The 27,168-nt window shown below is 44.3% G+C and overlaps 1 protein-coding gene across 1 annotated transcript; it reads left to right on the forward strand.

Annotated features, from left to right (window-relative positions):
• The first annotated feature begins 2,511 nt into the window (after positions 1-2,511).
• Positions 2,512-27,092, forward strand: LOC103283010 (carboxyl-terminal PDZ ligand of neuronal nitric oxide synthase protein). The gene is made up of 11 exons (XM_062959752.1): positions 2,512-2,677; positions 6,959-7,030; positions 18,175-18,267; positions 20,687-20,745; positions 22,424-22,532; positions 22,628-22,769; positions 22,874-23,028; positions 23,410-23,559; positions 23,653-23,818; positions 23,902-24,235; positions 24,505-27,092. The coding sequence occupies exons 1-11, from the start codon at positions 2,561-2,563 to the stop codon at positions 24,860-24,862; spliced, it is 1,755 nt and encodes a 584-aa protein (XP_062815822.1). The 5' UTR covers positions 2,512-2,560; the 3' UTR covers positions 24,863-27,092.
• The last annotated feature ends 76 nt before the right edge of the window (positions 27,093-27,168 follow it).

The following is a 27,168-nucleotide window of genomic DNA, read 5'->3' on the forward strand; positions in this document are numbered from 1 at the left end:
TTATATTGTATTACATTATAATATTATTATCAATATTATATGTACATACAATATATTATATTATTAGCATAGCACAATATTAGCATTATATATTACTATATTGAACTATACCACTATACTGTAATATTATATGTAATATATAACATATAATTAATATTATTATATGGTATTATTATTAGTGTTATATTGTATTACATTATAATATTATTATCAATATTATATGTACATACAATATATTGTATTATTAGCATAGCACAATATTAGCATTATATATTACTATATTGAACTATACCACTATACTGTAATATTATATGTAATATATAACATATAATTAATATTATTATATGGTATTATTATTAGTGTTATATTGTATTACATTATAATATTATTATCAATATTATATGTACATACAATATATTATATTATTAGCATAGCACAATATTAGCATTATATATTACTATATTGAACTATACCACTATACTGTAATATTATATGTAATATATAACATATAATTAATATTATTATATGGTATTATTATTAGTGTTATATTGTATTACATTATAATATTATTATCAATATTATATGTACATACAATATATTATATTATTAGCATAGCACAATATTAGCATTATATATTACTATATTGAACTATACCACTATACTGTAATATTATATGTAATATATAACATATAATTAATATTATTATATGGTATTATTATTAGTGTTATATTGTATTACATTATAATATTATTATCAATATTATATGTACATACAATATATTGTATTATTAGCATAGCACAATATTAGCATTATATATTACTATATTGAACTATACCACTATACTGTAATATTATATGTAATATATAACATATAATTAATATTATTATATGGTATTATTATTAGTGTTATATTGTATTACATTATAATATTATTATCAATATTATATGTACATACAATATATTATATTATTAGCATAGCACAATATTAGCATTATATATTACTATATTGAACTATACCACTATACTGTAATATTATATGTAATATATAACATATAATTAATATTATTATATGGTATTATTATTAGTGTTATATTGTATTACATTATAATATTATTATCAATATTATATGTACATACAATATATTATATTATTAGCATAGCACAATATTAGCATTATATATTACTATATTGAACTATACCACTATACTGTAATATTATATGTAATATATAACATATAATTAATATTATTATATGGTATTATTATTAGTGTTATATTGTATTACATTATAATATTATTATCAATATTATATGTACATACAATATATTATATTATTAGCATAGCACAATATTAGCATTATATATTACTAGATTGAACTATACCACTACTGTAATATTATATGTAATATATAACATATAATTAATATTATTATATGGTATTATTAATAATATTATATTGTATAACATTATAAGATTATTATCAATATTATTTGTATATAGAATATATTATTAAAAATGATATAAAAATATTATATTATAAAACCGAGGGCGGGGGCCAGGTCAATGACCTCGGAGGGCCGAATCCGGCCCCCGGGCCTTAGTTTGGGGACCCCTGCCATATACAGTCCAATTGTCAATCTATCACAATGCTCTGTATAGGATTGACTATACATGTAGATAGACACATAAATATTCATACACATATACACATATATAGATACACATATACACGTATATATACATACACATGCATATATATATATATACATATGCATATACACACATATACATGTAGATACATACACACATAAATATTCATACACATATACACATATATACATACACATATGCACACATATATACATACATATACACACAGACATATACATGTGTATATATATATATAATCCTATAGTCTTAAAGGGAGCTCTAAAGGCCATCCAATCCAATAGATAGATCTAGATCTATATTTATATATATATAGTATCCCATATACAGTCCAATTGTCAATCTATCACAATGCTCTGTATAGGATTGACTATACATGTAGATAGACACATAAATATTCATACACATATACACATATATAGATACACATATACACGTATATATACATACACATGCATATATATATATATATATGCATATACACACATATACATGTAGATACATACACACATAAATATTCATACACATATACACATATATACATACACATATGCACACATATATACATACATATACACACAGACATATACATGTGTATATATATATAATCCTATAGTCTTAAAGGGAGCTCTAAAGGCCATCCAATCCAATGGATAGATCTAGATCTATATTTATATATATATATAGTATCCCATATACAGTCCAATTGTCAATCTATCTCAATGCTCTCTATGGGACTGACTGTGGGAGCCTAGGAAGAGGGCGGGGCTTGTACGTCACGGGCGGTGGGCGGGGCCTGCTCTTTCCCCGGCGGGGCGGGGCGGGGCGGGGCGGGGCGGGGCTGGGCTGGGGAGGGGGCTCATCCGGGTCCTTTCCGGGCCCGAGGAGGGAGGCAGGATGCCGGCGCGGCTGCAGAACCGGTACAACCTGGTGGAGGAGGCCGGCGGGGAGGCGCGGGGGTCGGCCCTGCACAGCGAGGAAGCCTTCCAGCACGGCATCGTCTTCCAGGCCAAGGTGAGGGGGCCTCTGAGCATGTGCAGAGCGACAGATCGGGGGGTTGCATGGGCTTGGGACCTTTAGGGCAGGTCTGGGGGCCAACTTGGGCCCTCCAGGTGTTTTGGACTACAACTCCCACAATTCCTAGCAGCCGGTAGGCTGCTAGGAATTGTGGGAGTTGTAGTCCAAAACACCTGGAGGGCCCAAGTTGGCCCCCAGACCTGCCAATCATCTCCCCAACATCTATATATATAAAAGAGTGATGGCATCACGGCAGCGGACAAAACAACAAAAGTAAACACCCCACAACCTCGAAAATTGACAACACAACCCCTCATCCATGCCTCTAGGTTGATACAACAAAAAGAAAAGAAAAACAAAGTCCTAATTAGAGGGAGAGGAATAATTGTTTTTATCCAATTGCTGCCAGTTAGAAGGCTAAGCTCCGCCCACTTGGTCTCCTAGCAACCCACTCAGCCCAGGGGACCCTTTACCTTAACTACCACCAATTCCTCAATACTTTATTTCCCATACCACCATACTTCGCCACAGCAACGCGTGGCCGGGCACAGCTAGTAATATTATAATATTATACATATTTCTTTACAAAGCAGCATTCTCTCCTGACGTTTCGCCCAGACCCGTGGCAGCCATCCTCAGAGGTTTGTGGGGTTTATATATATATATATATATATATAGGAAGAAAGAATTCTTTGTTGGAAGTAAATGTGAATGTTGCCACAGTTCATTTTGATTAGCATTGAACGGCCTCGCAGTTGCAAAGCCTGGCTGCTTCCTGCCCGGGAGGCAGGGTGGGGATCCTTTGATAGAAAGTGTTAGCTGGTCCCGATTGTTTCCTGCCTGGAATTCCCCTGATTTTTCTGATTGTGGGGAATCTTTTGTTGGAAAGCGTTAGCTGGCCCTGATTGTTCCCTGCCAGGAATTCCCCTGTTTTTCTGATTGTGGGGAATATTTTGTTGGAAATTGTTAGCTGGCTCCGATTGTTTCCTGCCTGGAATTCCCCTGTTTTACTGAGTGCAGTCCTTCCAACAAAGAATTCTTCCCCCCGCTTCCCAGGCAGGAAGCAGCCAGGCTTTGAACCTGCAAGGCTCACAACCTCTGAGGATTCCTGCCACAGATGTGGGCAAAATGTCAGGAGAGAATGCTTCTGGGACATGGCCATACAGGCCGGAAAATACACAACAACCCACTGATTCCGGCCATGAAAGCCTCCGAAAACACAATAATAATAATAGTCCCACAACCTCTGAGGATGGCTGCCATAGATGTGGGCGAAATGTCAGGGGAGAATGCTTCTGGGACATGGCCAGGCAGCCTGGAAAACTCACAGCAACCCAGTGATTCTGGCCATGAAAGCCTTCGACAACACAAAAACAACAACAACAACAACAATAACCACACTCTCTGAGGATGCCTGCCATAGATGTGGGCGAAATGTCAGGAGAGAATGCTTCTGGAACATGGCCATAAATCCCAGAAAACTCACAGCAATCCAGTGATTCTGTCCATGAAAGCCTTCGACAACACTATCATCATCATATCATCATTATTATTATTACTACAGTATCGTCATCATTATTATTATTAATATTATTATTATTGACACAAAGACATAGTCTGACACAGGAAATGAGATATATATGCTGGATTTTGTATTATTATTATTATTATGCAGTGCAGGTGCATCCTGAGACACAAAGGCTAAATGAGGGGAAGGCACAGCTTGCAAAAGTTTGCATCAGACAACAAATTTAAAATATATTACAGAAATATTTTTTTAAAATAGGAATATAGCAATGCAACAAAGCCACTTAGAAAAATATAAAGAGGGACAGAGATTGCAAATTTGCGTCTTGCAAGAATTTTTAAAATATTTCAAACTTAGGAATATAGCAATACAAAGAAGGTTCAGTTAGGGACGGGTTGCAAGTTGGTATATATAAAAATATTTTAAAATAGAGTTCCTCAACAATAGAGTCCCCGGCCGAGGCTTTGCATGCGCCTAATATTATTCTAATAATGGCACCCCAAAGGGTTCCCAGGCTCTGCAGATTTCGGATTTCCCAAAGCGCTTGGCGTCCCTCCCGCTGGGCGGTCAAGACGGGTTTGTCTCAAGCGGCCTGATCTGCGGAAAGTGGCCACGCATGAAAAGCACTGCGGCCAGTTATTATTTCCCTCGGAAAGGTCACTCTGTGTTTCCGTCCCCTCCTCGGTGTCGGTGCAAACCGGTTCGTCCTGTTGCGTATTTTATTTTATTATATTTTATATATATATTTTGTAATTACGATTTTAATCTTGGTCGTTTTCCGGCGGGACTTAATTGGACGTCCAGACGTCCGTTTAATTAATCTTGAGGGACTGCTCGTGGAGAATTCTGCTTCCAGTCCCATTGCTTTGGTGGTATCAAAAGTAGCCGACGGCTTTCCTGGCCAGATGGCCATCTGTCGGGAGGGCTTTGAATGCGATTCTCCTGCTTCTGGGTACGGAGTTGGACTCTTATGAGTCTATGATTCTATAATCACTGAGTTGAAGCGTGTTTTTCCAGGATGTATGGCCATGCCCCACAAGCAGCACTCTCTCCTGACGTTCCGCCTGCTTCCCTGCCATGGCACTGGCCCCTTCTCTTCCCGCCTTCATCACCCTGAGTGCCGGTTTAGAGGATCCTTAAGCGACTGATCCTTTAAGTCCCTCTCGAGGAGCCTTTTAGGGCTTTGTTTCATTGCCGTTGCTTTTTTGCACGCCTTCAAATCACTCCTGGCAGAGGCTTTTCAAAGCCCGCCTTGCTCTCGAGGCCGAGAGAGTGTCACCCAGAGCAAAGATGCACACTCCCAGAATTTTTGTACTCCAGCCTGCATCAATATGGCGGCCCACTCCTATTTATTCGTTTTTGTTTATTATTTATTAAGTCTCCTAGGTCATGTGGCCACTGGCATGACTGCCAACTGCTAGGTTGGCAGAAGCTAGGGCTAACAGTGGAAGCTCACCCCGCTCCCCGGGTTGGAACCGCCGACCTTTCAGTCCGCAAGTTCAGCAGCTCAGCCCTTGCTTTAACATGCCGCCGCACCACCGGGGGGGGGGGGGGGAATAAATAATATTATTTATAAATAATATTACTTATAAATAATGTTATTTAATAAATGTTATTTATAGATAATATTATTTAATATATGTTATTTATAAATATTATTTAATAAGTGTTATTTAAGGTAAAAGGTAAAGATTTCCCCTGACGTTAAGTCCAGTCACGTCTGACTCTGGGGGTTGGTGCTCATCTCCATTTCTAAGCCCAAGAGCCGGCGTTGTCCGTAGACACCTCCAAGGTCATGTGGCCACTGGCATGACTGCATGGAGCCCCAATGTTACCTTCCCGCCGGAGCGGTACCTATTGATCTACTCACATTGGCATGTTTTTGAACTGCTAGGTTGGCAGGAGCTGGAGCTAACAGCAGGTGCTCACTCCGCTCCTGGGATTTGAACCTGGGACCTTTCAGTCTGCAAGTTCAGCAGCTCAGTGCTTTAACACACTGAGCCACCGGAGGCTCCTTAAGTGTTATTTATAAATAATATTATTTAATAATGTTATTTATAAATAATATTATTTAATAAATGTTATTTATAATAATAATAATAATAATAATAATAAAACTTTATTTATACCCCACCACCATCTCCCCAACAGGGACTCGGGGCGGCTTACATGGGGCCATGCCCAAAACCATACAATATGACAAAATATAAAACAACATATCATAACACAATTTAACAATACAATAAATAATAACATACATTACAATCCAGAAAAAGCAATAATTTATAAATAATATTATTTAATAGGTGTTACTTAAAAATAATATTATTTAAATAATGTTATTTATAAATAATGTTATTTAATAAGTGTTACTTATAAATACTATTATTTAATAAGTTATTTATAAATACTATTTAATACATAATCTTATTTACTAAATAATATTATGTATTAGCCTTGTTTATTTTGATCCCGCCTCCTTTCTCCCGATTCGGGGACTCAAAGGGGACCCAGCAAGAGCATTAATTACGATGTGAAGAGGCATGTGCACATGACGAAAACATCATGACCTTTTCCCTGATTTTCCCATCTCATGGGATGGGGTGTTGGAGGGGGGTCTAAGGCCAGGCGCGCCACCCCGCACGTCGCTTCCCGCTGCCTTGGGTGGCGCATGGGTGGCGGATCCCTCCCGTCCAGCTGGACCCGATTGTGATGCCCTTTCCTTTTCCTCTCTCTCTTCCTCCCTTTAGTACATCGGCAGCCTGGACGTGCCGAGGCCCAACAGCCGCGTGGAGATCGTGGCCGCGATGCGCAGGATCCGGGTGAGTCAGCCTGCGCACCCCTCCTGCCCGCCTTTCCTTCCTCCTTCCTTCCTTTGCCCAGGAGCATCTTCCGCTCGGTTTGCCAGAAAACAGTGTCAGGATGTTCCTGTTCTCAAAGGCCACCTCCGCCTTCCTTGGCTCCAGAAGGCCTCCTGGCAACGCGCCGCGAACAGAAGCCAAGCCTTGGGGGTTGTGGTCTTCCTAGACCACAAGCTGAACACGAGCCAAAAGCAGAAGGAAGATAAATCAGCTTCGCTCTCACAGAGCCTCCTCTCACACCCTTGCAGTCCTCCAAATTGAATGGTCTTTGGGGTCTTTTCCACACCTGGGAGTCCTTCTCTGGATGGCCATCAGTTAGGAGGGCTTGGGTTGTGTCTTCTTTGGTTACAGAAGGAAAATAAAACAGCTTCGCTCTCACAGAGCCTCCTCTCACACCCTTGCGGTCTCTTCCAACTCGAGGATTCCGTGCCGAGAAGAGCCCACAATCCCATTTTCCCTCCATATAATACAATGGCTTTTCTAAAGAAGGACTATAAACAGCTTCGCTCTCACAGAGCCTCCTCTCACACCATTGGGGTCTCTTCCAACCTGAGGATTCCATGCCGAGAAGAGCCCACAATCCCATTTTCTCACCATATAATAGAATAGCTTTACTCAAGAAGGAATATAAACAGCTTCACTCTCACAGAGCCTCCTCCCACACCCTTGGAGTCTCTCCCAACTCGAGAATTCTGTGCCGAGAAGAGCCCACAATCCCATTTTCCCTCCATATAATACAACAGCTTTACTAAAGAAGGAATATAAACAGCTTCGCTCTCACAGAGCCTCCTCTCACACACTTGGGGTCCTCCAGAATGAATGGCATTTGGGTTCTTTTCCATACCCGGGAGTCCTCCTCTGGATGGCCATGAATTAGGAAAGCTTGGGTTGTGTCTTCCTGCTTAGCAGAAGGAAGATAAGACAGCTCCGCTCTCACAGAGCCTCCTCTCACTCCCTTGAGAATCCAATTCGAGGATTCTGTGCCGAGAAGAGCCCTCACTCCCATTTTCCCTCCACTGACGGGAGCCAGGCCTGCGTGGGGGCGGCACAGAGGAGATGCCTTTGTGGCCAAGGGCTTTCTGAGCCCCCCGCCCGCTTCCTGTCCTTTCTTTGGGGCCCGTCACTCTTCCCCACTTAATCCGCTTTGTGAAGCAGCCGCCTCTTGTGTCGCGGGCCAGCTCTTTCCCCCTCTCCTTCCTTCCTTCCTTTTGCTTCCTTTCATGAGAGACAGCGCGAGGAGGAGGAGGAGGAGGAGGGGGACACCCCGTTTCACATTCCCCGTCCAAGTGGAACCGGGGGGGGGGCTGCCTTTTGCCAATGGCCCCCGAACAAGGAAAGACGTGAAAGAGGAAGTTGGAGGAGACGGCAGGCAAATATGTCCCCATGACTCTCAACACCCAAGCGATGGATTCACCTAATAATTCTAGGGATGCCATCAGTTGGAAGCATCGTGGATGCCGACAAGTATGACGCTAACACTCCTGAGGACGGTGCCGAATGGGAACGAAGCTCAACCGTAGGGCAAAAAGTGTGGCCCATGAAAAGTCAGGGCCTGAGATACAACAACGGTGGATGTCTAATAACTCTAGGGATGCCATCAGTTGGAAGCAACGTGGATGCCGACAAGTATGACGCTAACACTCCTGAGGACGGTGCCGAATGGGAACGAAGCTCAACCGTAGCGATGCCATAGGGCAAAAAGCGTGGCCCATGAAAAGTCAGGGCCTGAGATACAACAACGGTGGATGTCTAATAACTAGGGATGCCATCAGTTGGAAGCAACGTGGATGCCGACAAGTATGACGCTAACACTCCTGAGGACGGTGCCGAATGGGAACGAAGCTCAACCGTAGGGCAAAAAGCGTGGCCCATGAAAAGTCAGGGCCTGAGATACAACAACGGTGGGTGTCTTGGGCTTTGTTTGTCGCACTTCCTTGCTTCCAGGGGAAACGTACTAGTGGGTTATTGACACGTTGCTTCCTTGGATCGTGGTGCCAAACACATTCTGTTATATAGGAACACACAATCCAAACCCTCTTGAAATGACCACTCAGACTCTGCTTGAAAGCGTCCAGAGGAGGTGGAAATTAAAACAAGGAAATTTGGAAATTAGCAATAAATGATAAATTAGCATGCAATGTAAATGTCAAAAAAGGCCTACGGAAGAAAAATGATTTTGAAAGGATATGGAAGAAATTTATTGAAGAAACATTAAGGAGAGAAGATGGGAGTCAACCCCCATCAGAAGAAATGAGGTTCTGGTTGGACTATAATAATAATAATAATAATAATAATAATGTTTATTTATATCCCGCCTCCATCTCCCCCGAAGGGGACTCGGGGCGGCTTACAGCAAAATCAAAATACAAGCGATGATAAAATATGAAACATCAAAGGACAACAACAGAAACCAATAATAAAATATACACAATAGGCGAAAAAACACAACACAGAATTAAAACATCAGGTTAAAAACAATGAGGTTGCAATAGTGGATAAGCAAAGTGTATGGTGCACATTATGGGTAACAAATTCATAAATAGATAAAGTGCATTAGAATCATTTAATTATAAATAAATTTCATTATCTATATATATATATATATATATATATATAAATGAGTGATGGCATCATGGCGACCCACAAAACAACAAAACTAAACACCCCCCAACCTCTAAAATTGACAACACAACCCATCATCCACGCCTCTAGGTTGATACAACAAAAAGAAAAGAAAAATAAAGTCCTAATTAGAGGGAGAGGAATAATTGTTTTTATCCAATTGCTGCCAGTTAGAAGGCTAAGCTCCGCCCACTTGGTCTCCTAGCAACCCACTCAGCCCAGGGTGCAGGCAGAGTTAGGCCTCACTTAGGCCTCTTCCACACTGCCTATAAAATACACATTATCAGATTTTAACTGGATTAGATGGCAGTGTAGACTCAAGGCCCTTCCACACAGCTATATAACCCATTTATAATCTTATATTATCTGCTTTGCACTGGATTATCTGGACTCCACACCTTGACCCTTTACCTTAACTACCACCAATTCCTCATTACTTTATTTCCCAGACCACCAGACTTCGCCACAGCAACGCGTGGCCGGGCACAGCGAGTTTCATTATAAAGAAATGGACTCCGGTGATGGGGTAGAACACTGGGGGAAGGAAAAGACTTAATTATATGAATTGTAAAGATTTTTCTTTTCTTTGTAACAAATTAATAGTAATGTAATAAAAAATATTCAAAAAGAAGAAGAAAGCGTCCAGAGAAGGAGACTCCAAGGCAGCAGTGTACTGAAAGGTGTGAGAGGAGGCTCTGTGAGAGCGAAGCTGTTTTGTCTTCCTTCTGCCATACAGAAAGACAAACAAGCAGTGTTTACCATTAGGTGTGTTTATCTGGTGGAGACCTTGGAAACTAGAAAGCCTTTTCCGCCTGTCTACCTCGCTCCCTTGGGCCGCTTTCTCCCCGAAACGTCCTCTTTCAGAACCAAGGAGAAGTTGCTCCGAGCCTGGAGCTGAATGTCAATTTTGTCATTAAGGCGACGCTAAGCCTGAATTTAATCGCTCCCTTTCTCACCAAAGTCCTCTCCTTGGTGCATCCTCGTCACCGTTATTACTATTATTATTAGCTGCTCAGCGATGGCGGGTTTGCCCTGACTTTGACGGCGATGTTGTTGCTCTTCTGGAATATTAAACAGGGTTTAAAGATCAGAAAGGGCGAGGTGAGCGCCGAGCGTCTTTCTCCTGCAGATAAACAGCTTCGCTCTCACCCTTCCTTTCCTGCTGCGGCAGAGACGGAGCCAAGCCGTACTTTGGGGCCTCGTTTCCGCATCTCTCTCCTGGGAGGTCGCTGCACGTTGGACCCGTCCCAAGCGTTGGCAACCTTTCCGGCCACATAAAATCTCCCTCCGACTCTGTCTCCTTGGTTCATTATCTCAAATGCTGCAGGTAGACGGAGAGGCAGCAGCACCGACGGGGAAATTCAGAGCTAAAAATATCGCCTTCTTTCTGTGACCGGGATTCCGAATATTCCGGCACTAAGCGAGAACCCAAAACAGCTGCCACGGACGTGTCAACGAGTGTCAACAAGCCAATGGGTGTCTCCTTGATTCCCTTCGGACTCCGACTCCCAAGGTTCAAAGCTCAAAAAACGTACTGGTTTGTTTTCCCAATCCAGCAGAGCTTCTTCCTCATGCTGATAAACAGCTTCGCTCTCACAGAGCCTCCTCTCACACCAAGCTTACACTTGGAGGGCCCAAGTTTCCTTCACTTCCACGCTGAGCTTCTTTCTCAATCAGATAAACAGCTTCGCTCTCACAGAGCCTCCTCTCACACCAGGCCCAAGTTTCCTTTTTCGCTTCCACGCTGAGCTTCTTTCTCAATCAGATAAACAGCTCCACTCTCACACCGAGCTTCAGGTGTAAGGGCCCAAGTTTCCTTCACTTCCACGCTGAGCTTCTTTCTCAATCAGATAAACAGCTTCGCTCTCACAGAGCCTCCTCTCACACCAGGCCCAAGTTTCCTTTTTCGCTTCCACGCTGAGCTTCTTTCTCAATCAGATAAACAGCTCCACTCTCACACCGAGCTTCAGGTGTAAGGGCCCAAGTTTCCTTCTTCACTTCCACACTGAGCTTCTTTCTCAATCAGATAAACAGCTTCGCTCTCACAGAGCCTTCTCTCACACCAGGCTTACACCTGGAGGGCCCAAGTTTCCTTTTTCGCTTCCACGCTGAACTTCTTTCTCAGTCAGATAAACAGCTACACTCTCATACCGAGCTTACACCTGGAGGGCCCAAGTTTCCTTCTTCGCTTCCACGCTGAGCTTCTTTCTCATGCGGATAAACAACTTCGCTCTCACAGAGCCTTCTCTCACACCAGGCTTACACCTGGAGGGCCCAAGTTTCCTTCTTCGCTTCCACGCTGAGCTTTTTTCTCAATCAGATAAACAGCTTCGCTCTCACAGAGCCTCCTCTCACACCCAGCTTACACCTGGAGGGCCCAAGTTTCCTTCTTCGCTTCCACGCTGAGCTTTTTTCTCAATCAGATAAACAGCTTCGCTCTCACAGAGCCTTCTCTCACCATGGGCTTACACCTGGAGGGCCCAAGTTTCCTTCTTCGCTTCCACGCTGAGCTTTTTTCTCAATCAGATAAACAGCTTCGCTCTCACAGAGCCTTCTCTCACCATGGGCTTACACCTGGAAGGCCCAAGTTTCCTTTTTCGCCACGCTGAGCTTCTTTCTCAATCAGATAAACAGCTCCGCTCCCACAGAGCCTCCTCTCACACTCTTCTCAAGTCATGCTCTGATTTTGGATTTGCTGGGCTGGGAATGTCCCTCCTCGATGAGCAAAATACCCGGCAAAACGGCACCGAGAGAGACTCCACAGGGGAAGCACCACCCCTCGGCTCTCCTCTATCATTATTGCTATCGCTATTATTATTATTACTGTCGCTGCTAATACTTCGACGAAGCAGGGTGCCGTTATCCCTCGCGGCAGCGAAGATAAGGCTTCCCCGCTCCGGAATTATGTAAAACATATGCAAATCGTGATTTAAATAACTCAAGGAACCGAGCTCAGGTCGGGCTGGCGAGGAAACGTTTCCTTACAAGTGCCGCCTATATAATATCTCTCTCTCTCTCCCTCTGAAATGCAAAGCAAAAGGAAGAGCTTAGGGAGAGAAGAAAGGACTAGATGGCCCATGTGGTCTCTTCCAACTCTTATTCTATGACCTCGCGGAGGCCTCCTTGGCCCCAGCGTGCCCTGCAAAGACGGCTCTGCGGACACGGACATGCATTTCACGACTCACCGACTCTATTCAGTGCTGCTTTTGGAGAGAAAGATAGAAAACTTCCAGTATATATATAATCCAAAACCAGAGCATGACTTGAACCAGGAACAAGAGAACTCAGGCTTAGCTTCTCACTCTAATGCTGCGTTGCCTGAACTGAGCTTCAGATAAACAACTTGCCTCTGAAAACTTCTAGGATATAGATATCAAATCCAAAATCAGAGCTTGACTTGAGCCAGGAACAAGAGAACTCGGGCTTAGCTTCTCACTCTAATGCTGCGTTGCCTGAACTGAGCTTCAGATAAACAACTTGCCTCTGAAAACTTCCAGGATATAGATATCAAATCCAAAATCAGAGCATGACTTGAACCAGGAACAAGAGAACTCGGGCTTAGCTTCTCACTCTAATTCAGCGTTGCCTGAACTGAGCTTCAGATAAACAACTTGCCTCTGAAAACTTCCAGGATACAGATATCAAATCCAAAATCAGAGCATGACTTGAACCAGGAACAAGAGAACTCGGGCTTAGCTTCTCACTCTAATGCTGCGTTGCCTGAACTGAGCTTCAGATAAACAACTTGCCTCTGAAAACTTCCAGGATATAGATATCAAATCCAAAACCAGAGCATGACTTGAACCAGGAACAAGAGAACTCGGGCTTAGCTTCTCACTCTAATTCAGCGTTGCCTGAACTGAGCTTCAGATAAACAACTTGCCTCTGAAAACTTCCAGGATACAGATATCAAATCCAAAATCAGAGCATGACTTGAACCAGGAACAAGAGAACTCAGGCTTAGCTTCTCACTCTAATGCTGCGTTGCCTGAACTGAGCTTCAGATAAACAACTTGCCTCTGAAAACTTCCAGGATATAGATATCAAATCCAAAATCAGAGCTTGACTTGAGCCAGGAACAAGAGAACTCGGGCTTAGCTTCTCACTCTAATGCAGCGTTGCCTGAACTTTGCTTCAGATAAACAACTTGCCTCTGAAAACTTCCAGGATATAGATATCAAATCCAAAATCAGAGCTTGACTTGAACCAGGAACAAGAGAACTCGGGCTTAGCTTCTCACTCTAATTCAGCGTTGCCTGAACTTTGCTTCAGATAAACAACTTGCCTCTGAAAACTTCCAGGATATAGATATCAAATCCAAAATCAGAGCTTGACTTGAACCAGGAACAAGAGAACTCGGGCTTAGCTTCTCACTCTAATTCAGCGTTGCCTGAACTTTGCTTCAGATAAACAACTTGCCTCTGAAAACTTCCAGGATATAGATATCAAATCCAAAATCAGAGCTTGACTTGAACCAGGAACAAGAGAACTCGGGCTTAGCTTCTCACTCTAATGCAGCGTTGCCTGAACTGAACTTGCCTCGGAGTCTGGTGGAAGCTCTTTCCTTGGAGGTTGGATGGCCATCTCTCAGGGTGCTTTGATTGTGCCTTTCCTGCACAAAGGCAGAAGGGCGTCAGGCGAGATGGCCCATGTGGTCTCTTCCAACTCTTATTCTATGACCTCGCGGAGACCTCCTTGGCCCCGACGTGCCGTGCAAAGACGGCTCTGCGGACACGGACATGCATTTCACGACTCGCCGACTCTATTCAGTGCTGCTTTTGGAGAGAAAGCAAAGCTGGAGAAGGTCGGGGATGTGGCTCGCGGCTTCTCTCTTTCTTGAGTATGTGGGTTCCTGCATGGCAGACGGAAGATAAAACAGCTTCGCTCTCACAGAGCCTCCTCTCACGCCAGGCTCTTGGCTCGTGGGGTCCCTTCCTCCAAGTTTTGGTGCAGGAAGGCTTGGGCTGTTGTGCCGCAGCCCGAAATAGCCATTGATGAGGAAAGGGGGAAGGGTTCTTGCATTATTTAGCATGCCCACACCCACCTGCAGTGTCCTTGTGGCAAGGGCTCTGCTGGGAGGAGGCTCACACACCCCTCTTTTGTTAATAATAATAATAATAATAATAATAATAATAATAATAATAATAATAATAATAATAATAATAATAGATCAGGTGGCAGAGGACTCTTACAAGTTAAACAAGCAGTCAAAGAAGAAGAACATGCCCTGGCAGAATATATAAAGCAAAGTGAAGAACCTGCTTTGATTGAAGTCAAAAATCAGAAACTCCTCAAAGCACAGCAGACAAAGAATCAGTACAAGAAAACCGCACTACAAACTAGAGCTGACAGCTGGCACAACAAAACATGGCATGGAAAGTTCCTTGACAAAATTGAAGGAAAAACTGATAAGGAGAAGATCTGGCTATGGACGAAAATACATCACACAGTCCTAGACACTTGGGAAGTGTTTGACTTGTGGTTTTGTGATACAAAATCCAGCATGTCTATCTTGTTTGCTGTGTCATACAATAAAATAATAATAATAATATCGATACATCGCACAGTCCTAGACACTTAGAAAGTGTTTGACTTGTGATTTTGTGATACAAAATCTAGCATGTCTATCTTGTTTGCTGTGTCATACAAATAATAATAATAATAATAATAATAATAATAATAATAATAATAATAATAATAATAAATCACACAGTCCTAGACACTTGGGAAGTGTTCGACTTGTGATTTTGTGATACGAAATCCAGCACGTCTACCTTGTTTGCTGTGTCATAAAATAATAATAATAATAATAATAATAATAATTTATTATTATTATTATTATTATTATTATAACAACTATACATCACACAGTCCTAGACACTTGGGAAGTGTTCGACTTGGGATTTTGTGATACGAAATCCAGCACGTCTATCATGTTTGCTGTGTCATACAATAAAATAATAATAATAATAATAATATAATACATCACACAGTCCTAGACACTTGGGAAGGGTTCGACTTGTGATTTTGTGATACGAAATCCAGCATGTCTATCTTGTTTGCTGTGTCATACAATTAATAATAATAATAATAATAATAATAATAATAATAATAATACATCACACAGTCCTAGACACTTGGGAAGTGTTCGACTTGTGATTTTGTGATACGAAATCCAGCATGTCTATCTTGTTTGCTGTGTCATACAACAATAATAATAATAATAATAATAATAATAATAATAATAATAATAATAATACTTTATTCTTATATCCTGCCCCATCTCCCCAAAGGGACTCGGGGCGGCTTACAAAGGGACCGTGCCCAAACCATATAAAAATACAACAGTAAAAACGAATCCAAACACAACAATAAATACATTTTAAAAAGCATACAACAACAATGGCAGGCTTTTGATTTCTGCTATTGGTTTTTTAAAAGATGTTTTTAAATTGTTAGATTTTAGCCTATTCTTGTAAGCCACCCCAAGCTCTAGGGGAGTGGCGGCATATAAGTTTGAATAATAAATGAATAAATAAAATCAATTAAAACATGTTTTTCGGCTGACCACAGAAAAAGTTCCTCCCGGGCGGAAGGCAACTCACAAAACCCTTGAGTCGTCGCACCTTTCCTTTCCGATGACTCAACGTACACAAACTTTGGTTCCAGCCGTGCAATTATGGAAAACGTTGTGTATAAATTCGCCTCCTGGCTACGGATAGATATAAGGCGCCTATGAAACGGCAACAAGCACATGTGTAGGCTTGAGCTCCATCCATCTCCATGAGATTTCATTATGTACGTCGTCTTCCAAAATCCAAAGCACTTCTAGTCTCGACCGTTTTGCAAAACAGATATTATTCAACCCACGGAGCCGTAATCAAAGGTAAACAAAACAACAACAAGGGTTGCCCTGAAAAGGCAAATGTAGCATTCTTTCCTTATGTTTCACCTGCATCTGTGGATGGCATCCTCGGAGGTTTGTTCAGAGGTCTGTTGGAAATGAGGCAAGTGGGGTGTACATATACTGTAGATAAGCCTATTTTTTCAGCCCTTTTTTTAAGACTGAAAAAGCCCCCCTCGGCTTATACTCGGGTGAGGGTCCTGGTTGGGTTATATTTGGGTCAGCTTATACTCGAGAATATGTGGTACATTTATTATTTTTCTCTATTATTATTGGTATTATTACAATTATTATTTTTCTCTATTATTATTGGTATTACTACATTTATTATTTTTCTCTATTATTATTGGTATTACTACATTTATTATATTTCTCTATTATTGTTGCTACTATTACATTTATTTTTCCCTATTACTCTATTATTATTAATACATTTATTATTTCACTCTGATCTTATTATTATTATTACATTTATTATTTTCCTGTATTTATTATTACATGTATTATTTTACTCTATTTATTATTATTATTATTATTATTATTATTATTACATGTATTATTTTACTCTATTATTACATGTATTATTTTACTCTATTATTACATGTATTATTTTCCTGTATTTATTATTATTATTATTATTATTACATGTATTATTTTACTCTATTTATTATTACATGTATTATTTTACTCTATTATAATAATAATTATTATTACATGTATTATTTTACTCTATTTATTATTGCTATTATTATTTTCCTGTATTTATTATTATTATTACATGTATTATTTTACTCTATTTATTCTTACATGTATTATTTTCCTGTATTTATATTTATTATTATTATTTATTATTATTATTATTATTATTACATGTATTATTTTACTCTGTTTATTATTACATGTATTATTTTCCTGTATTTATTATTATTATTACATGTATTATTTTACTCTATTATTATTAAAAGGATACATAAGCACATTGACATTGAAGAAGATGAGAATAATGATTTAATCAGAGTTGGACAGTCATGTATTATTTTCCTGTATTTATTATTATTATTATTATTACATGTATTATTTTACTCTATTTATTATTATTATTCTTATTACATGTATTATTTTACTCTATTATTATTATTATTATTATTATTGTTACTTGTATTATTTTACTCTATTATTATTAAAAGGATACATAAGCACATTTACATTGAAGAAGATGAGAATCATGATTTGATCAGAGTTGGACAGTCTTTAACATTTAACCTACTGATGCCTCAATGAATGTAATTTTTTGGTATCTATTTTTATTTCTGAAATTTACCATCCTCTGCTTATACTGGAGTCAATGTTTTCCCAGGTTTTTTTGTGGTAAAATTAGGTGCCTCGGCTTAAATTTGGGTCGGCTTATACTCGAGTATATACGGTAATTTTATTGGTATCTTGGCTTATACTTGAGTCAATGTTTTCCCAGTTTTTTTGTGGTAAAATTAGGTGCCTCGGCTTATACTCGAGTATATACGGTATATCTGTAATGTCCAGGATAAACTCAGTAGGCTCTTCCTCTTCTTCTCCTCCTCAGTATGAATTCAAAGCCAAGAACATCAAGAAGAAGAAGGTCAACCTCGTGGTCTCCGTGGACGGAGTGAAAGTCATCCTCCGGAAGAAACAGAAGGTGAGTTGTTCCCGGTCGCGTCAGCAGTGGAACTCACTGCCGCGGAGTCCGGAGGGGGCTCCTCCTTTGGATGCCTGGAAGGCCATCTGTTGGGAGGGCTTTGATGGTGCTTTTCGTGCCCGGAAAGCAACGGTCCTCAGCCGACCTGCTGGGATTTGTAAAAAAACACGGGACAATGAAGGATGCCCCGCGGCTCTTGGTGCTTCCTGGCTGAGCAGGTGCGGCATAATTAAGCCCGTATAATTAACGTTCTTCCAAGGCGGCCTCCCAGGGCGACGGAGTTTCTCTTTCTCTCTCGACTCCAGAGCTGCCCCAGGGAGGGAACGTTACGCTCCAACGGACAGCCATGCATTCGGGTCAGGTTTGCACCTGCGGGTCTGAGCTGGTTTCGTAATCGTAATGTCAAATCCAGGCTAGGAGTCTCTGCAAGTGCTCCCAAATACATACAAGTCCTGGTGTGTTTCAGATCCAGAAGCAAGGAGACCCTCTAAAATAATAATAATAATAATAATAATAATAATAATAATAATAAGCACAGCAGACAAAAAACAGTACAAGAAAACCGCACTACAAACTAGAGTAGAATCAGTACAAGAAAACCGCACTACAAACTAGAGTAGAATCGGTACAAGAAAACCGCACTACAAACTAGAGCAGAATCGGTACAAGAAAACCGCACTACAAACTAGAGCAGAATCGGTACAAGAAAACCGCACTACCAACTAGAGTAGAATCAATACAAGAAAACCGCACTACAAACTAGAGTAGAATCAGTACAAGAAAACCGCACTACAAACTAGAGTAGAATCAGTACAAGAAAACCGCACTACAAACTAGAGTAGAATCAGTACAAGAAAACCGCACTACAAACTAGAGTAGAATCAGTACAAGAAAACCACACTACGAACTAGAGTAGAATCAGTACAAGAAAACCGCACTACGAACTAGAGTAGAATCAGTACAAGAAAACCGCACTACAAACTAGAGTAGAATCAGTACAAGAAAACCACACTACGAACTAGAGTAGAATCAGTACAAGAAAACCGCACTACGAACTAGAGTAGAATCAGTACAAGAAAACCGCACTACAAACTAGAGCTGACAACTGGCACAACAAAACATTGCATGGAAAGTTCCTTGACAAAATTGAAGGAAAAGCTGATAAGGAGAAGACCTGGCTCTGGCTCACGAATGGGATCCTGAAGAAGGAGACAGAAGGCCTGATCCTTGCAGCCCAGGAGCAAGACATCAGGACAAAGGCCATTAATAATAATAATAATAATAATAATAATAGAAGACCTGGCTCTGGCTCACGAATGGGACCCTGAAGAAGGAGACAGAAGGCCTGATCCTTGCAGCCCAGGAGCAAGACATCAGGACAAAGGCCATTAATAATAATAATAATAATAATAATAATAATAATAATAATAATAATAATAATAGAAGACCTGGCTCTGGCTCACGAATGGGACCCTGAAGAAGGAGACAGAAGGCCTGATCCTTACAGCCCAGGAGCAAGACATCAGGACAAAGGCCATTAATAATAATAATAATAATAATAATAATAATAATAATAATAATAATAGAAGACCTGGCTCTGGCTCACGAATGGGACCCTGAAGAAGGAGACAGAAGGCCTGATCCTTGCAGCCCAGGAGCAAGACATCAGGACAAAGGCCATTCAGGCCAAGATCGAAAAATCAGCTGATGACCCAAAATGCAGACTGTGCAAGGAAACAGACAAAACCATGGATCATATCCTCAGCTGCTGTAAGAAAATCTCACAGACAGACTACAAACAGAGGCACAACTATGTGGCCCAAATGATTCATTGGAACTTATGCCTTAAGTCCCACCTCCCAGCAGCAAAGAACTGGTGGGATCACAAACCTGCAAAAGTCTTGGAAAATGAGCACGCAAAGATACTGTGGGACTTCCGAATCCAGACTGACAAAGTTCTGGAACACAACACACCAGACATCACAGTTGTGGAAAAGAAAAAGATTTGGATCATTGATGTTGCCATCCCAGGTGAAAAACAACAGGAAAAACTCAGCCGCTCTCAGGACCTCAAGATTGAACTGCAAAGACTCTGGCAGAAACCAGTGCAGGTGGTCCCGGTGGTGATGGGCACACTGGGTGCCGTGCCAAAAGATCTCAGCCAGCATTTGGAAACAAGAGACATTGACAAAATCACGATCTGCCAACTGCAAAAGGCCACCCTGCTGGGATCTGCGCGCATCATCCGAAAATACATCACACAGTCCTTGGGGCGGCTCATGTGGGGGACAAGCCCAACAATAACATAAGCTAAAATACAATCCAAAGCCACAGCCAACATCACTCCACTCTTCTGAAACAATGCCATGTTGCTCTCAACTTTCCTCTCTCTCTCAAACCTGTTTTATTCCCATTTTAGAGGAAAGAATGGACCTGGGACGAGGGCAAGATGCTGGTGATGCACGACCCCGTCTACAGGTGAGTTTTACAGCTTCTGGTTTCATGGGGTTATGCTCGATTCCAGCCACAGGGGGAGCTGTTGCTTCACCGTCCACTCGCGACACCGAGTCCTTGATGGAGTACTTCCTCATTCTTCCACACGCTAGGTGTCGTAGATTAGTTAAATTAGCTTCCCCACATAAAGCAGTACCTAAATTTCCTACTCGACAGATGCAACTGTCTTTCAAGATGCTTAGGTCAACAATGAGCTAGGCTGTTACTGGTCGGGAGCTCAATCCGACCCGGGTTGGCTTCGAACTCATGACCCTCTCAGTAGTGATTTTATTGCAGACCGTCCACATGTGACACTGAGTCCTTGATGGAGTACTTCCTCATTCTCCCGCACGCTGCTGGAAGTTTTTATGGTGTCATCGGTTAGTTAAATTAGCCTCCCTGCATAAAGCGGTACCTACATTTCCTACTCAACAGATGCAACTGTCTTTCAAGTTGCTTAGGTCACTTGTGATACCAAGTCCTTGATGGAGTACTTCCTCATTCTTGTGCACGCTGCTGGAAGTTTTTATGGTGTCGTTGGTTAGTTAAATTAGCCTCCCCGCATAAAGAGGTATCTAAATTTCCTACTCAACAGATGCAACTGTCTTTCAGGATGCTTAGGTCAACAATGAGCTAGGCTGTTATTGGTCGGGAGCTCAATCTGACCCGGGCTGGCTTCGAACTCATGACCCTCTTGGTCAGTAGTGATTTATTGCACACCGAGTCCTTGATGGAGTACTTCCTCATTCTCCCGCACTCTGCTGGAAGTTTTTATGGTGTCATTGGTTAGTTAAATTAGCCTCCCCGCATAAAGCGGTACCTACATTTCCTACTCAACAGATGCAACTGTCTTTCAAGTTGCTTAGGTCACTTGTGATACCAAGTCCTTGATGGAGTACTTCCTCATTCTTGTGCACGCTGCTGGAAGTTTTTATGGTGTCGTTGGTTAGTTAAATTAGCCTCCCCGCATAAAGAGGTATCTAAATTTCCTACTCAACAGATGCAACTGTCTTTCAGGATGCTTAGGTCAACAATGAGCTAGGCTGTTATTGGTCGGGAGCTCAATCTGACCCGGGCTGGCTTCGAACTCATGACCCTCTTGGTCAGTAGTGATTTATTGCACACCGAGTCCTTGATGGAGTACTTCCTCATTCTCCCGCACTCTGCTGGAAGTTTTTATGGTGTCATTGGTTAGTTAAATTAGCCTCCCCGCATAAAGCGGTACCTACATTTCCTACTCAACAGATGCAACTGTCTTTCAAGTTGCTTAGGTCACTTGTGATACCAAGTCCTTGATGGAGTACTTCCTCATTCTTGTGCACGCTGCTGGAAGTTTTTATGGTGTCGTTGGTTAGTTAAATTAGCCTCCCCGCATAAAGAGGTATCTAAATTTCCTACTCAACAGATGCAACTGTCTTTCAGGATGCTTAGGTCAACAATGAGCTAGGCTGTTATTGGTCGGGAGCTCAATCTGACCCGGGCTGGCTTTGAACTCATGACCCTCTCGGTCAGTAGTGATTTATTGCACACCGAGTCCTTGATGGAGTACTTCCTCATTCTCCCGCACGCTGCTGGGAGTTTTTAGGGTGTCATAAATCAATGAGTCTCCCCGCATAAAGCGGTACCTAAATTTCTTCTTCTTCCCCACTCTTCTCCTTTTTAGGATCTTCTACGTCTCGCACGACTCCCAAGACCTGAAGATCTTCAGCTACATCGCCAGGGACGGCACCAACAATTCCTTCCGGTGCAACGTCTTCAAGTCCAAAAAAAAGGTGGGTGGGGCGCAGGGGGAACGGAGGGTGGGTGTGGGGAGGCCGTGGGGCTGGACTGGATGGCCTTTGGGGGCCTGGGCCCCTTCTCCCCGCAGACGCAGGCCATGCGCGTGGTGCGGACGGTGGGCCAGGCCTTCGAGGTCTGCCACAAGCTCAGCCTCCAGCACGCCCTGCAGAACGCAGACGGCCAGGCCGACGGGGCCAGCCACAACTCGGCCGAGGAGCCCCCGCTCGAAGGTGAGGAGGACAACAGGGTCACAATGGCCAGCTCTTGTGGTCAGTGCCACACCTGACCCCATTGGGTTGGAGCGTCACGTCTCCTCGGCCTTTGTCCTTTGAAGGTCTCCACTTGGCTGGACCGGCCTTGACCGACGGAGAAAGAGCTCCGGTCATTCCGGAGGGGACCGGGGTGCCGGACGGAAGGGCTTCGGAGCAACCGCTGGCCGTGGCCGAGTTGGGATTTCCTCTCCCGGGGCCAAAGGACCGGAGCAGCCAGGTAAGAGCAGAGCCTTTCTGGGTCCCATCTCAGGAGAGAGCTGGGATATTTATTATTATTATTATTATTATTATTATTATGCGACATTTATATTTATTTATTTACTGTATATACTCGAGTATAAGCCTAGTTTTTCAGCCCTTTTTTTAAGACTGAAAAAGCCCCCCTCGGCTTATACTCGGGTGAGGGTCCCGGTTCCATTCTTCCAAAAAAAAAAAAAAAAAAAACCTTGTAGAAATGTATACCGTATATACTTGAGTATAAGCTGGTCTTTCCACCCCTTTGTAGGGCTGAGAAAGACCTGTATATGTTGACAAGGGAATGCAGGTGGGAAGGGAGTGTCTGGGGTGGGAACTAACGGGCTGCCCATTGGGACCGCAGGAGAGCGAGGGGGGCTCCGTCCTCCGCAGCCCCGGCTCCTCCTCCTCCTCCTCCTCGGGGGCCACCCCGCTGGCCTCCCGGCACGGCCTCCACCTCCTCCAGCACCGGCTCCTCCAGCAGCAGCACCAGACCCAGGTGGCCGTGGCCCAGGTAGGTCACCGTCCCCTCCACCCCGTCCAACGTTTTCCCGACCCCCCCTTGACCCCTCTGGCTCAAGTCTCCTCCTCGCCCGCCGTCCGGCAGGTGCAGCTGCTGAAAGACCAGCTCTCCGCCGAGACCGCGGCCCGCCTTGAGGCCCAGGCCCGCGTCCGGCAGCTGCTGCTCACCAACCGCGACCTCCTCCAACACGTCTCCCTGCTGGTCAAGCAGCTCAAGGAGCTGGAGATCAAGGTGCAGCTGCGGCACCCAGGTGAGCCCTCGGGAAGGCCTGCGGGGGCTCCCGCTGGAGGGAAGGGCCCGGCTGACCCCTCCCTCCTCTGTCTCCCTCCCCAGTGGACCGCTCGCTGCAGAACCTGTCCCTGGCCCAGTCCCTCTCCCTCAACCTGAAGAACCACTACAGCCTCCACATCAGCCTGCCCTCCGCCTCCACGCCCGCCAGCCTCCTGGGCAGCCCCCTGGCCCTGCACAACGCCTGCGGGTCCTACCTGGACCTGGCCCGCCCGGAAAAGGGCGCGGGGAGCCAGGAGCACCTCCTCCTGCCGCCCATGGAGGGGCCCGAGGGGCTCCGCAGCGTGGAAGGCTCCGAGGCCGCCCACAGCAGCACCAGCACCAGCAGCAACGTGCCCAACGGGACCGGCCCGCCAAGGGGCAAGGCGCAGGAGGAGAGGTACAGCTGGGAATGCGCTCATGGGGGACTGCAACTAGGCCATGGTGGGGCTTACTAGGCCACGGTGGGCCCCACTAGGCTGCAGTGGGTCTACACTAAGCCGCGGTGGGCCCCACTAGGCCGCAGTCATTCTACACTAGGCCGTGGTGGACCTCACTCGACTGCAATGGGCCCACACTAGGCCTCACTAGGCCGCATTGGGCCTAACTGGGCCTCACTAGCCCCCCCCCCCCCCGCCCTAACCCGAGCCTCCCATCTTCTCTCCTCAGGGTCCAGCCGGTCATCCCCAAGCTGAACCCGCCCCCGCCGACCCTGCGGAGGAGGTCAAGCAAGACCACCTCCCCGTCGTCGATGGACGCGGAGAGCGCCAGCAGCCCCGGCGCCTCCGCCCTCCCCGGCGTGGCCGTCCCCTCCGTCTCAAGTGCCGAGCCGGGCCGGGAGCGGGGCAGGGCGGGGGTGCGGGGCCCGCTGGGCAAGACCCTCCTGGGCCGCCTGGACTGGGGCCCGGGGCGCGACTCGGACGGAGGCCTGGACTTGAAGTGGCCCTTCTCCTCGGGGGCCGAGACCCGCCTGCACATCAGCCTCTCGGAGGACGAGCTGGACACGGCCGGGATGGCACGGGCCTGACTCACGCCGGGTGGACATTTGCGGACTGGGCAGCCTCTCTGTAAGGGGAGGGTCCTGTTGGGCCCAGAAGGAGGAGGCCAAGGCCACAAGGAGGCTCCAGGCTGACCCCGTCCACCACGGGCCTTCACGGGGGGCGAAAGGCCGGCACTAGGCCTCACTAGGCCTCACTGGCCCTTGCTCTGAGGGAAATGGGGTCCCAGTTTGCCCCAGTTCAACCATGGACGTTGGAAATGCTGCAGGAGGACTCACTCAGTCTGGCAGGATGATATTTTTTGAGGGAAATAGGGGGTCCCAGTTTGCCCCAGTTCAACAATGGAGGTTCAGAATGGCCTCACTAGGCCCGACTGGCTCCTGTTTTGAGGGAAATGGGGGTCCCAGTTTGCCCAGTTCAACAATGGAGGTTTGGAATGTGTGACTGGCTCCTGTTTTGAGGGAAAAAGGGGTCCCAGTTTGCCCCAGTTCAACCATGGATGTTGGAAATGCTGCAGGAGGACTCAGTAAGTCTGGCAGGATGCTATTTTTTTGAGGGAAATGGGGGTCCCAGTTTGCCCCAGTTGAACAATGGAGGTTCAAAATGTGTGTAAAACCTGAGGTAGGCCTCACTAGGCCTGACTGGCTCCTGTTTTGAGAGAAATGGGGGTCCCAGTTTGCCCCAGTTCAACCATGGAGGTTTGGAATGTGTGACTGGCTCTTGTTTTGAGGGAAATGGGGGTCCCAGTTTGCCCCAGTTCAACCATGGAGGTTTGGAATGTGTGACTGGCTCTTGTTTTGAGGGAAATGGGGGTCCCAGTTTGCCCCAGTTCAACCATGGAGGTTCAGAATGTGTGACTAGTTCCTGTCTTGAGGGAAATGGGGGTCCCAGTTTGCCCCAGTTCAACCATGGAGGTTTGGAATGTGTGACTGGCTCTTGTTTTGAGGGAAATAGGGGGTCCCAGTTTGCCCCAGTTCAACAATGGAGGTTCTGAATGTGTGTAAAACCTGCTGTAGGCCTCACTAGGCCTGACTGGCTCCTGTTTTGAGGGAAATGGGGGTCCCAGTTTGCACCAGTTCAACCATGGAGGTTCAGAATGTGTGACTGGTTCCTGTCTTGAGGGAAATGGGGGTCCCAGTTTGCCCCAGTTCAACCATGGAGGTTCAGAATGTGTGACAGGCTCTTGCTTCGAGGGAAATAGGGGGTCCCAGTTTGCCCCAGTTCAACAATGAAGGTTCAGAATGTGTGTAAACCTGAGGTAGGCCTCACTAGGCCTGACTGGCTCCTCTCTTGAGGGAAATTGGGGCTCCCAGTTTGCCCCAGTTCAACAATGGGTGTTCATAATGGTTGGAAGTGCTGCAGCAGGCCTGGCTGGCTCTTGCTCTGAGGTAAATGAGGGCTCCAGATTGCTTCAGTTCAACAATGGAGGTTCAGAACGTGAGAAGAAGTTGCAGTAGGCCTCACTAGGCCACAGTAGGCCTGACTGGTTTTGGCTTTGAGGTAAATGAGGTCCAGTTTGCCCCAGTTCCACAACGGAGGTTTGGAATGTGAGAAAAGGTTGAAGTAGGCCTCACTAGGCCGTGGTGGGCCTCACTTGGCTGTGGTGGTCTCGTTAGGCTTCACTAGGCCATAGTGAGCCGCATTAGGCTTCACTAGGCCATAGTGAGCCGCATTAGGCTTCACTAGGCCATAGTGAGCCGCATTAGGCTTCACTAGGCCATAGTGAGCCGCATTAGGCTTCACTAGGCCATAGTGAGCCGCATTAGGCTTCACTAGGCCATAGTGAGCCTCACCAGGCCACACTAGGCCTCACTGTCCCCTTTTTGAGGGAAAGTGGGAGGTTTGAGAATGTGTGAAAGGCTTGTGTTTGTGGGTTTTGTGTGACAGTGACTTGCGAGGGCCGGGTTGCCTAGCAACCCCTTGGCGGGAAACGGGGAGAGAGGAGTTCCTCGACAGGCCTCACCTGCTCCGAGGGTGCCCTGCCATAGATGTGGGCGAAACGTCAGGAGGGGATGCTTCTGGGACACGGCCAAGAAAGACCGGAGAACTCACTCACCCTTTCTTCACGACCGAGGACCGAAAAGCATCATCGCAACCTCTTGGATTCTTCCTCCCAGGAGTAAGTAAGTCTGGCCTGAAATGAACAGTGAATTGAGGATAACATCAATAACCTAAACCGATACGGTCAGGCAGAATCAGACAAGAATTATATAGTGGCATAAAATCTAAATAAACACTCACAATACTTTACAAAAACAATGCTTCCTTTATTCATATTTATTTGTTTGTCGACACATTTATTTTAAGTTATTTGTAAACCCCCCGGTTGACTCAA

This window comes from Anolis carolinensis, unplaced genomic scaffold (assembly GCF_035594765.1).
Source record: "Anolis carolinensis isolate JA03-04 unplaced genomic scaffold, rAnoCar3.1.pri scaffold_7, whole genome shotgun sequence".
In the NCBI taxonomy this organism is placed as follows: Eukaryota; Metazoa; Chordata; class Lepidosauria; order Squamata; family Dactyloidae; genus Anolis; species Anolis carolinensis.